Raw genomic sequence first — 13010 nt, forward strand, 5'->3', positions numbered from 1 at the left:
CTCATCCTTACTCTAATGTGCTCACCTTAAGGCCCATTAGTCTAGGCATCAAAGCTACAAGATGAAGAAGCCCATCCAACCTGCATCAGATGCGACATGAGGAAGAAATAAATTTCTACTGTATATGCCACTATGATTTCAGGGTTGTTTGTATCTAAATCACAGCACGGGCTATCTGTGCCAGTATCTATGAAAGAAAATAAGCTGGCAATTATAACATAATTTTCTGCTTTTTAACAGTAAAGTAAGCAAGAAGTCATGAATTTTTACCTCCTTATAGATTAACAGTGGTGTAAAGGTACACTTCTGCCAGGAAAGAAATGAGTAAATTACATTTAGGTTGCACTTTTAGGACTCTATGAATATTCCGTGACGTGTTTTAAGGAAGTATTTTGATTCATGAACACAATTTACTTTTTTGGATTCACATAACAGTAAAATTTCATTGAAAAAAATTACTTAGTAGAAAATGTGTAATTTATTTTAATCTAATCAAAATATTTCTTGGGCCATTCAGTTTCCTGGCTATTCCCCTGACTTAAATCTCAAACTGGAGGAATATTTTTTTTCTGTAAACATTTGTTACAATGGCACTCATTTAAGAAAGATTAAAATATTAACAGTATCCAGATGGAGTCTATAAGCAAATGCAAACCCCAAGCAATAGGAGCTCTAAGTCGTGCCCTAAGAAACTTTAAAATGTAAAGCTGCCTGTGCTCTAACTCACAGGATCTTGCTTGTCCATATTTTCCTTTAGTAGACTCCAAAGAAAACATTTAGAAAGATAGCCTCAAGCTCATGAATATGGGTTAATAAATAAAACAAATCTGTATGGAAATATTGATATCCAAGTCCAGATACATAGGTGGATATGTATACATATCATATCATATCATAAAGCAAGAGACCATTGAGGGATGGCCAGGAAGACCCCAAAGATTCTCCAACCACCTATCAGGATGCCCGAAGTCCTACCATTAATTATTTTTCCTTTGACTAGAAGAATTTTGCTACTCTGTGACAGCTTTGATAGAAAAGAACAAGACACAGATGGAGTAGAATAGGCAGGGGAGACCATGTTGAGGAGAGTGGGACTGGGTTGAATGATGTGAAGATGGTGATAACAAAACCCTGGTCTAAAATACAAGGTGATAGTTGACAACTGATTAATAAATTATAATGTTCTTCTTGAACACCTACTATCTTTATGATATTATACCAGGCACTCTGAAAGACAGAAATATATGAGGCAGAGTTACTGTCTTCATCAAGTCTGTAGTCTGGGGTTTGGTCTTTGTTATGGAGCCAGAGAACTCATGGCTAGTTAGAGCTAGTGTGGCCTGTTACTCATCCTCAGCAAGTCTGTATGAGGCTCCAGGGAGACCCAGGTCAGGCAAATGAAGGGTATTATAGGACCAGAGGGAACGAGGTCTAGAGAAGAAAAAACAAGGATGAAAGGAACAATGAACTGATACAGCCATTCTCCCCTTATTAAACACTTTTACCCTTGAGCGTGAGAGGAGATCACAGGCTTTGATGCTTGGAGAATTTTATGTCCTTCCACCAAATAAAAAGAAACATAAACTGAATTTCATATAATTATTTTGTTACATGGCTTTGTTACAAAAGCTTTTGGGTTTTGAGGTCTTTCTTTTTCAGTTTTAAACACTTACCATCAAACTTTGCAAGTCTGCTGATATCTGCTCCAAGTTCTGAGGTAACTGAGAGCGCGTGGCGCACTTTAAGGTTTGTTTCCCTGTGAAATTAATTGACATGACATGAACTTTTAAATGAAATAGCCCAACAGTATCTTACACAAAGCCATCAGGGGCATTTCCTCAATTTTAGCACATGCAAAATCCAACACAAGAGATTCAAGAAACTCCCTCTGAATGTCATTCACACCTCCCACACTATCTCGGCAAAGTGGACAAGTCTTTGCAGACTCCTAAGAGTTAGCATTTCATCCACGGCACATCTCTGTAACAACAGCGATCTGTTTCGCTATTTAGAAAAACAGAGGATGTATTAATAATAAGTATGGTTGCATTCGAACATTCTTAGTATCATGCATGAGTTACAAAACACATTAGGAATGGGAACACAGTTGCCAGTTAAAGGAGGTCAGTATCACTCCAGAATCTGGTATCTATGCAGAAGTTTTACTGGTAAGAATGGTCATGGCAAATTTCACAGTAGCTGAAATTCAAATGGGAAAAGGAATACAGCTTTCTTTTTCTTGAAGAATCAAGCCAAGAATCCCATACATCTAGAATCATAAAACTATACAGGAACTAAGTAGATCACAAGGAGCTGGTCATCTTCTTCCAAGCAAGACCATGTATACATTGGACAGATGGCTGTCTGGTATTCATGAGATGACCATCAGTGAAGATTCTATGGCCATCATTCAAGTCTCCTGTTTAAGGAGTTCGTCATGTCAGTTTCCTCACTGAGTTCAACCAAATTCTCTTCTACCATAGCTTAAGAGCATCTGTCAGAGTTCAGTCTTTATGGAAATGTTTAGTAGTGGGTTCAGTAGTAGTGGGTCAACAAATATCGATTGAATACATACCATAGTCACCCATGAAACTCAATGCAGCCCTGAAGGTTACTGTCCTCTTGAGGAAAACAAGTGGTAGGTAAAAAAGCCAATATCACCTTTTGGAAGTGCATACCAAACCATGAAAAACTGAATTTAGAGAACTGAGCAGATACCTGCAACTTCATTTAATCTAAACTTCTCCATGATTAAGCTTCACAATGATGTTATGGCAATGAGAACTGAATCCAAGGAATGCCCATTAGTCAAACAGCTTACTGCAGAAAACATTAAGCTGAATGTATAATTGAAATAACTTTATTCAAAAGTCATTTAGATCTTACTGATCTAAATCTACAAATTCTAGGAGGCAGAGATGAGTATAGACAGTCAAAAATAACTTCATAATTGAGGCAGAAACTGAGTTGGGCTTGATGAAAAAGAGTGAGACAGTGGTGTTGAGATTAAAGGACAAATGTTTGTCCTTTAAATGACTTTTCAAATAATTTAAACAATCACACCAACTGGACTAGACAGCTCTCATTCCTCAGCCCTATTCCATATATGCTGTCACTCACTAAAGTTCATCATCATGTTAATTTATTTCCTTAGGATTCTAATATCTCACTTCTATATTCAGACATGGAAACTAAAGAGGAAGAATAATCTGATAAAAATTTTTTTTTTCAAAACTCCTGATTTTTTTTCTCAATATTTTTTAATCTGTAGATTTTATGTTTCATATTTTAAATTCAATTCCCACATTGTAAAGTTTGTGTACAGTTTGTCCTGAAGCTTTGTGTTTGGCTGCACCTGCATAAGCTGCTACAAATAGAATAAAGAATCTCATAGCCTGTGTCTATCAAAAAAAAAAACTACAAATGACAATATAAAATAACACATGCATAAAGGATCTGAATAGACACTTCACTAAAGAAGAAATACAGTGATAAATAAAAAAAAAATTCACTGCCATTTCTCACTAGGGAAATGCAAATTAAAACCATAATGAGATACTACTACTTGCCTACTATCTAAATACTACTACTACTACATGCCTACTATCTGAACTATCTGAAATTTAAAAGATCGATCATACCAGGATAGAGAGTCACTGAAAATCTCAGATACTAATAGTGACATCTAAAATGGTACAGTCACTTTGGTCAATATCTTGATAAATTTCAAAATGATTTTCAACATAAGAAACAATACAGAAAGATCCTTTCTACCTTTTAGTCAATTTCTCCTATGGTACCATCTCACGAAACTGTATCACAATACCACAACCAGGATACTGACATTAATAGTCAAGATATGGAACACTTCTATCAACACAAGGATTCCTCTGGGCTCCATTTACGGACATACACCTTCTCTGCCTCCTCCAACCCATCTTAAACTCCTGGCAATTCCTAATCTGTTATACATTTTTCTAATTTTATAGAAATGTTATATAAATGAAATAATATAGTATGTGACCTTCTGATATTTACTTTTTTCACTCAGTATGATTCTGTGAAGATTCATTCAGGTTACTGCATATATCAATAGTTCATTCCTCTTTGTTGCTCAGTAATATTCCACAATATGGATATACCACAGTTTGTTCAACCATTCACCTGGTGACAGACATTTAAGTTGTTTCTAGTTGGAGATATTACAAATAAAGTGCCCTAAACATTTGTATACAAATTTTTGTGTAAGCATAAGTCATTTCTCTGAGATAAATGCCAGGTAATGAAACTGCTGGATACAGGAGCTACATGCTTAGAAACTGCCACACTGTTTTCCAGAGTGATTGTAGCATTTATATTCTCATCAGCAATGTGTGAGTGGTTTGGTTTCTCAACGTTCTTGCCAGCATTTGGAGTTCTCACTAGTTTTTATTTTGGTTATTCTGATAGGATAAGTGGGAAGTGATACATCATTGTTGTTTTAACTTTAATATCCCAATGGCTAAAGTTGTTGAGCATCTTTTCATGTACTTATTTGCCATTTGTAAGTTATCTTTGGTGAACTGTCCTTTAATATCATTTGCCAATTTTCTAATTGGATTTTTTTTACTGTGGAGTTTTTAATATTTTTCATATATTCAAGATACAAGTCCTTTGTCAGATATATAGGTTGCAAGTATTTTCTCCTAGTCTGTAACTTTTATTTTCATACTCTTAACAGAGTCTTTTGCACAGGAAAAAAAAGAATTTTAACATGACCAAGTCCAGTTTGTCAAATTTTCCTTTTATGCATTATGCTTTTTGGATCAAATCTAAGAGCTCTTTGACTAGCCTCAAATCTTCAAGACTTTCTACTATGTTTTTTCGAAAGTTTTTATAGTTTTATGTTTTATATTTGAATTGTTTCCTTAACAATTATAGGACTACTCAAACTATTTCATACTGGATGAGTTCTGACCGTTTTTCAATGAAGTAGTCCATTTACTCTTGGTTGTTAATGTGTATAGAGTTATACACAGTATCTCCATATCTTTTTGATGACTTCAGGATCTATTATAATACTCCCTGGTTCATTCATGATATTGTTAACTTGTATCTTTTTTTTTCTCCTTTCCCAGTCTTCTTAAAATTTGTCTATTTTACTGATGTTTTCAAAGAACTAGCTCTTTGTTTATTTTTCTGTATTCTTTCTCTATTTTCAGATTCATTGATTTTTTTTCTCTTTGCTCTTTCCTTCTACTTGCTTTGGTTTATTTTGCTATTTTCTAGGTTATGAATGGAAGATTTGATAATTGGTTTGAGGCTTTTTTACTCTTCAAGTATATACACGCATAGCTATAAATTTTCCTCTTAGCACTATTCTAGCTTCTGCCAAACCAAGGGTAGGATCACATAGGCTGATCTCTATTTGGATACCTCAGTACAGCAATGATTTAGAAGGCAGTGGTTAAAACCATGGGCTCTTTTGTCAGACTGCCAGGTTTGAGTCCTGGTTTCATTCGTTAGAAGTCTGGGACAAATTCTTTAGTCACTCCAAGCTTTCGTTTCCTTGCCTATACAATAGGGCTTATAGTACCTATGTCAGGATTAAATGATAGAATCCATCTCAAGCACACACTTTAAAATGTAAGTGTTCAATAAATGTTTTTATGTCAGACAGACTAACTGAATCCACTGAAACGAAATTACTATATGGTCTAATAACTAAATTCCAAATTAGCATCTATGTCAAAACTGCATTCTACTTCATTTCTCTCTCTACATCCTCATTTGACCCAGTTCCAAAAGTTGCCTTATAAAGTAACACCAGTTCTTCTTTCTTCAAGAGATCTTGATTGCCATTCCTCTCATTTTCCTTAGAAAAGCACTTGAAAACAAATAAACAAAGAGACCCTTCCAGGGAATCTCAGTGAAGAATCCCTATGTAAACTATATATTACTCACATATATAGTTAGCTCATTGTTTCTGAAATAAATTCAAGAAAAAAGACAGAGTTTTCCCAAGATCTGCAAAGTAACTAGCAAATGGACTAAATGGGACTCCCCTGATGGTCCAGTGGCTAAGACTTCACCTTCCAATGCAGAGGGTGCAGATTCAATCCCTGGTCAGAGGCTAAGATCCCACGCGCCTCACAACCAAAACACCAACACATAAAACAGAAGCAGTATTGTAATAAATTCAATAAAAACTTTGAAAATGGTTCACATCAAAAAAACATTTTTAATGGACTTTGCAATTTAACAGTCTTATTTCTTCCAAGAATATAAAATGAAGGGTATTTTTTTTAGATTTTTTGATTGAGGTATAGTTGATTTACAGTGTTTCAGGTGTACAGCAAAGTCATTCAATATACACATATATTCTTTTTCAGATTCTTTTCCATTATAGGTTATTATATTTAATGTAGTTCCCTGTATTATACAGTAGATTCTTGCTGTTTATCTGTTTTATATATAGCAGTGTATGTATCTGTTAATCTCAGATCCCTAATTTACCACTTTGGTAATCGTTAAGTGTGTCTATATCTGCTTTGAACTAAGTTCCTTTGTATCAATTTATCAATTTAGATTTCACATTTAAGTGATACATGACATTTGTCTTTCTCTGAGTTACTTCACTCAGTATGACAATCTCAAGGTCCATCTGTGTTGCTGCAAATGGCATTATTTCATTCTTTTTAATGATTAATATTCCATGATATGCGCGTGCACGCGCGCGCACACACACACATTGCATCTAAGATTAAGGTTTAAGATTTAAGTTAGGTCTTGTTTCTAAAGCTATTGCTCTTAAATACATTGAAAACCAATCTAAACAATTATTTGAATTGTAATAACTTACCCATCAAGCTCAGCAGTTTCAATATAACAGAGACCATGTGGCTCACTACTTGATAGGAGAAGGAGATCAGCCTATTTTGAAAAACCATGATAAAGAATATTTGAGGGGGGAAGATTGGTTGAATGCCTTCAACACTGTATCACCCCTCCATTACTAATGAGTCAGCAGAGTCTTAGAAAAAAAGTGAGACATGAAGTCTGGCTCTACCTCTCTGACATATGCCCTGAATCAAAACCACCCTCTGCTTCCTTGTTCCTGCTTTGCACTCTCTTGGCCATCAGAACATAAGCAAGGGCAGGATATAGCATATAAATTAACAACCACTTTATTTTTTAATAGAAATATATAAAGTTTTTATATATTCCCATATAAAATTTATATCTTTTATAGAAACATATAAAATTCCATTTTCTTGCTTTGATAATTGCTCATGAAAAACATAAAATGTAATCCAATAAGTAAGATAATTGGAAATACTTATATGCACACACTTTAATTCTTCAGTTATCAGTTAAGAGCAGAGGGCAGGCAAAGAAATGGGGAAAGACAAAAGTGAATGAGCAGGAGAAAACTGAAAACAATAAAAAAAAATGAGAGGCAAGGAAAGAGAAAAGGATTAAAGGAAAAACAAACTTGAAAAGATAAACAGGATGACAGGAAGGTTCAAGAGGGAGGGGACATATGTGTACCTATGGCTAATTCATGTTGATGTATGGCAGAAATCAAACCAATACTGTAAAGCAACCATCCTTCAATTAAAAATAAATAATTTTTTAAAAGATAAACAACAAAAAAAGAAAAAGATGGTGGTGTACAAGAAAAGGGAAAGAGAAGAAAAGCAGGGGTTAAGCAAGAGGGCTGGATAGAATAGAAAACATGGTAAAAACAGAAAACATTCAGAGATGAAGACAGAGATAAATTATTCTCTTGGTGCTTTGGAAATGACTGATCATGATTCAGTTTTAGAATTCTGGTAGCTTTCTACATTGGGAAATTATTTCTTTGAAATTTCAAAATTAATTTTAAAATAAAAGTTTTTATGAAATTCTTAAGGATTTGAATATCTACAAAGAACTGACTAAAATTATAGCAATTTATTTTGACATATTAGCCTAACAATTTTCTACCTCTAAATGTATGACTGGCATTCCAAAACTGCAAATTTTTCTTACCTTTGGTTTTTAAATACTAGAAATATCCCATTATCAAAGCCTGGAGGTTAAATTTAGAATCAAACTACTCATTTCATTCTCTCAAGTGTTTAAATTTTCAACTCAAAAATAGGCCAGGCGTAGCTGCATGTATGGGGGAATAGTTTTGTCTAAGTCATAACAAAACAGAACTGAAAAAAAAAAAAAAACTCGGTGACAAACCCCTAACAAAATAAACAGGTTTGTACTATCAAGGTTCTTCAACTCTGAATGAAAAAGTCACAGACGTCTGTCAAGGCAGAAATTATTTACTTTCTGACTTCTCACAACATGACCAAAGCAAACTCACTCTGAAGAGGACATGTGAAGAGTATACGCCAGTTATAAGCCAACATTTTTAAAGTAAAAAAGTGTTATGAAAATGAACCTTGATTTTATTTCTCACATTTACATTACAATGAATAAAGGCATAAGGCACAACAGCAGTAGAGCTTCACACTCTTTGGCTTATGGTTCTCCTCCCTGAGTTTAACAGGATCATTTTAAACAAAAGCCAGAATTCTCTAATTGCTACCATCTGTGACTGAAAAATAGTTATGAAGTTTAGAGAAAGATAACCATTTGTACCTACGGTTGCTTTTCTTCAAAATTCTGCCTAGTAAGAACTATCCAATGTTACTGCGTAATTTTGAGCTCAGCTGCCTTAACACATATTTTCAGCAAATAAGGAGAGAGACTGTTGGCCACAGTGGCTCAGAACATGTGACTGAGGCACCACTGCCACCTGGTGACTGGATTATCTCCTGAGCAGCGACTCAACCTCCTAGAAGCAGAAAGTGTTAACCTCAAAGGCTCTGGGCTAACTCTTACTGCTTTTTCTATACCCTGGGAAGCTGGGACTTGTATCTTCCCTTCATCTACCTTCCCTGCCTCCTCCTGTCACCTCCAGTGTCAACTTTTTCTATGTCCTCTGAACCTTCCTCCTGTTTTCCCACTCCCTAATCCCTGCCCTGCCTCCCCTCACTCTTCCTCTGTTCTCCCAGCCCAACTGCTGAGTTTGGGTATTTCCTTTTGCTAACTTCTCTCTTCAAGTTTTGTTCATTCATTGTAGCTGAAGAGCATGTGTGAACGAGCAGTGGCCAGCTGAGTCGCCGTCATGCCGCCCTGCTTCCACACGCACTAGGTAGCCCTTTTGGAAAGGAAGGGCAGGAGAGCTGTAGGAACAGCCTTGTTAGTACTGGATTGCCCTCTGCTCTTTGGAGCAGGGAGTGGGGCAACACATGGGCGGTCTTAGGGTCCAACAAGCCCCAGTACTGTCAGTCTCAGGTCAGTCCTCCTTAAGCTGATCCCTTCAATCTCTCTCAGGGACCCAATTCCTAGAATTGGACCCAGAAACTTGTGTTTGAGTTGGAGGTGTTTATAATACCAATAGCCAAAATTTGGTGAGTTCTTACTATGTGTCTGGCACTATTCTATATAGCCTAGCCTTAATGCAGTATTTTATTTAACTCAAAGAAATCCTAAATGTATATCTTGGTGCTATCTCTACTTTACAGATGAGTAAACTGAGGCCCAAAGAGGTTCAGTAACTTGTTTGAGGCCACAGAGTAAGTAGGGCACTAGGGTGTGAATCTAGGCAATTCAAAGCCTATACTGCCAGGAGTACTAAATTGAGTGAAAACTTCTTTCCTTCAAGGATTTTATAGTTTAGTAAAGACAGAATATGATAAGGGTTCTAAGTATCTTATTAACAAAGTGCTATGGGAGGAATGCAAGTGAGAAAGGGGTATATCTGACTGGTAGCTAAGGAAGGGCTTCATGGAAGATTCCAGATGGAATGGAGGGCAGGTCCCTGTAGGCAGAGGTGTTAGCAGGAATGAAGCACAATAACAGAAACTGTGATTACTGGAACTCACAGTGGGACACGCAGCAGTTAATTCCAACCATACCCATCTTCCTTAGACTCTTATTTGTACTGGGTTGGCCAAAAAGTTAGTTTAGGTTTCCAAGTGACGTTATGGAAAAGCTTGAACAAACTTTTTGGCCAACGCAGTATTTTCTTCTGTCAATTACTGGTTCCTTTTCCCTGTGCTTTCCCAGGAAAGACTCAACTATATCTCTCAAGAATTGAGGACTGTTTTTAACACAGTGTCTCTTCACCCACCTTCAAAAGGTAACAAAAAGCCCAAGGAGCAGCTTCACGGAGAACTGAAACAAATATACCAGCCAGAGGACTCTTGAAAAGAATCTGCAGAACATCTGTAAGTTCTAAGAGCCAATGACACTAGACTCCTAGATTAGGCATAATTAATGTTCGTTGAATTAAAGAGCCAATGAAGCTAAACCTCAAGCAATTATATAACATCTAAAAGCTGTGCAGCTAAGGGCTAACAAAACATTCACATAATTGTATCACTTTATTCTCTCAATAGTCTCTTTGGGGGATAATGTTGTTCCTACTGTGTGGATAAGAAACCTGGGAAGGTCATTTCCAGTCTGACAAGCACTGCTGCTGCTGCTGCTAAGTCGCTTCAGTCGTGTCTGACTCTGTGCGACCCCATAGATGGCAGCCCACCAGGCTCCGCCATCCCTGGGATTCTCCAGGCAAGAACACTGGAGTGGGTTGCCATTTCCTTCTCCAACGTGTGAAAGTGAAAAGTGAAAGTGAAGTCACTGAGTCGTGTCCAACTCTCAGCGCACACATGGACTGCAGCCTACCAGGCTCCTCCGTCCATGGGATTTTCCAGGCAAGACTACCTGAGTGGGGTGCCATTGCCTTCTCTGTGACAAGCACTAGATGAACTAAATTAACTCACGCAATGCCCATAGCAAGTCATGGTGAATCTAATAGAGGAACCCAAGGCTCTAAGAGCTTTAAAGCCACACCCATGACCATATGGAGCTTAAAGGGCAAAGCTAGAACTAGAACTCAGAACTCTGATCCCAAAATGCACAATCTTTCTTCTGGTTGGCTACAGAATGACTGGAATACAACTACAAATAAAACAGCATTTTGCTTTGCTAGTGTTCAAAATCAAAACTACAATGGTGAAAGAATATTGGGATTTGATTTGTAACCAAATGGAAAGATGAATTTGTAGAATTAACTGAAACATCATATTTGGATCTCCCTTAATTTTTTTAAGCCATTCTCAAACACGGAATTCTTCTTTATCATCTACAAAATTATCTCTTCTTTTATTCTTTTATAGTCCAAAAATAAAAATCCAAAATGGCTCATGTGGTATGAGTAACTTATGGAAAAATATGTTGATATGGACAAAAATCAGAATTAAGTCATAAAAATGAAAATGTGTACGATTACAGTTAATATTTTTCTTTAAAATTTAAGTTTCAGATCCATTGTTCAGATCCAAATGTTCAAATGTATGTTGAACATTTCACATTTTTTTTTTAAAGAGGAAGATTTATTTCAGCAATTAGAGTAAAACAAGTAACTCTGAAGTTATAAAAGTTAAAATAACTGAAAACGCAATTCAACCACAAAATGGCCTCCCTAAAAGGATACCCTTTAAAAGGTGCTGAAAAACACTGGATGAGATGCCCTGATGATGGGTACAGAGAGAGACAAAGCCTGTCCATGGTCAGGACTGGAGTTTACATCAAACTAGTCCTTTCATTTCTTAAGGTGAAATTTTCAGTTTCTGTAGCAGAAGAATGCCTTTGTTCTAAAGCAAAAATTTACCATTGTAAACATCTAAAACACAAAGGCCATTCTGTGGAGGGGATGGAAGGGGAGCTTTTTCCAAATAAGCTAAACGACTAAATGTGAAATTCAAATATGCTCATGTCCAGGAAAAGGTTTATTTCTACCACCAGATAAGAAAAGCAAAACATAAATTTATATTAAAAATAAAAAAATAAAAGATGCTTAAAAAAAAAAAAAGAAAGAAAAGCAAAGCAAAATAGGAAAATAGCACTGCAGTCAATTAAAGGAGGAAGGTAGGCATGGTTCCCAGGGACCAGGGTCTACCAGTATCGGGAACTCTGCAGTGTGGTTTTCTCACACCGTTTACTTGGTTCATCTAATGCAAGTCAGTCTCATTGTGATAACTGAATTATGCTGTCCATTTTTTCTTGGTCCTAAAATAAAAATAGGAGCTCTGGAAATTCAGTCCAGAAGTGTTTTAGATTTCTTAAGGTAAAGGGCAGTAAGGATTTCTTATCTGGAAAACAGAGGTGAGTAACTCTTAACAGGCCAGCTAACTGGTCATCTCAGACAAGCTCCTTTCCTTGCTTAAAGTGACTTAAGTCAAGTTAGAAATTCTAAGTTTGACAGTTAGAGGCTATGCATTAGAATTGGGAGCAGCACTTCTAGCATCCAAGCCTAGAGGCTCTGACTCTGGAAGCCCAGGCTTAAGGTAATTAGGACAGGTCTAATGGAGGTAGGAGCTGCATATGGTAGTGGTAAAGAGTGGGGTTAAAACCCAGATGGAATTTAACTCCTAACCTTCCTATTGACAAGCTATCTGATGGCACTGCACCTCTATTTTCTTATCTGTAAATGGGAACAATAATAGTACATAAACTGCTGTCATTCGGCTAATGTGAGGATTAAATGAGTTAAGCTGTATAAAGAGCTTGTAATATTATCTGATATGTGGCATGTAGTCAATAAAGGCTAGCTATGGTTTTTCATGATCTTCATGATCTGGTTTCCCAGGCTCTACCTCGGTGCAGTAACTCAGAAGTGAGTCTCTTTAGCGACCTGTGATTGTTGCTCACCACATGTAAGCTCTCTGATAGCCTCTAACAGCTGATGCCAGGGAGTAGGAAGGTATATTAGTACTTCTAAGTGATTATAGCAGTTCACACATAGAAACATTTATTTGTCCCTGAAAACAGCTTCATAGGTGCTGAGTAGCTGCACATGGAAAACTTTTTAACAAAGTGACCTAATCAAGAGGCACTTCAGTGTTCTGGCATTTGGAGGACCCCCTCACTTATCCAAAGACTAAAGACACAGAGCTATAATTGTAGGAGTCAGACAGACATGA

General features: G+C 36.5%; 1 protein-coding gene across 17 annotated transcripts in view; it reads right to left on the minus strand.

Moving 5' to 3' along the window:
• The window catches only part of ATP8B4 (ATPase phospholipid transporting 8B4 (putative)), a 335711-nt gene that overhangs the window by 130847 nt on the left and 191854 nt on the right, over positions 1-13010 (minus strand). For all 17 annotated transcript variants that reach the window (XR_015134453.1, XR_015134452.1, XR_015134455.1 and 14 more), the window contains 2 exons: positions 6842-6912; positions 1674-1756 (listed from right to left, as the gene is read on the minus strand). Coding sequence is in view for 10 of the 17 variants with exons in the window: in XM_086320812.1 (XP_086176938.1) it covers positions 1674-1756; positions 6842-6912 (154 nt within the window). In the remaining 7 variants the exon portion in view is untranslated. The remainder of the gene's footprint in view (positions 1-1673; positions 1757-6841; positions 6913-13010) is intronic.

This window comes from Bos grunniens, chromosome 10 (genome assembly GCF_055505025.1).
Source record: "Bos grunniens cultivar Pamir isolate PY7600 chromosome 10, Bosgru_T2T1.0, whole genome shotgun sequence".
Taxonomy (NCBI): Eukaryota; Metazoa; Chordata; class Mammalia; order Artiodactyla; family Bovidae; genus Bos; species Bos grunniens.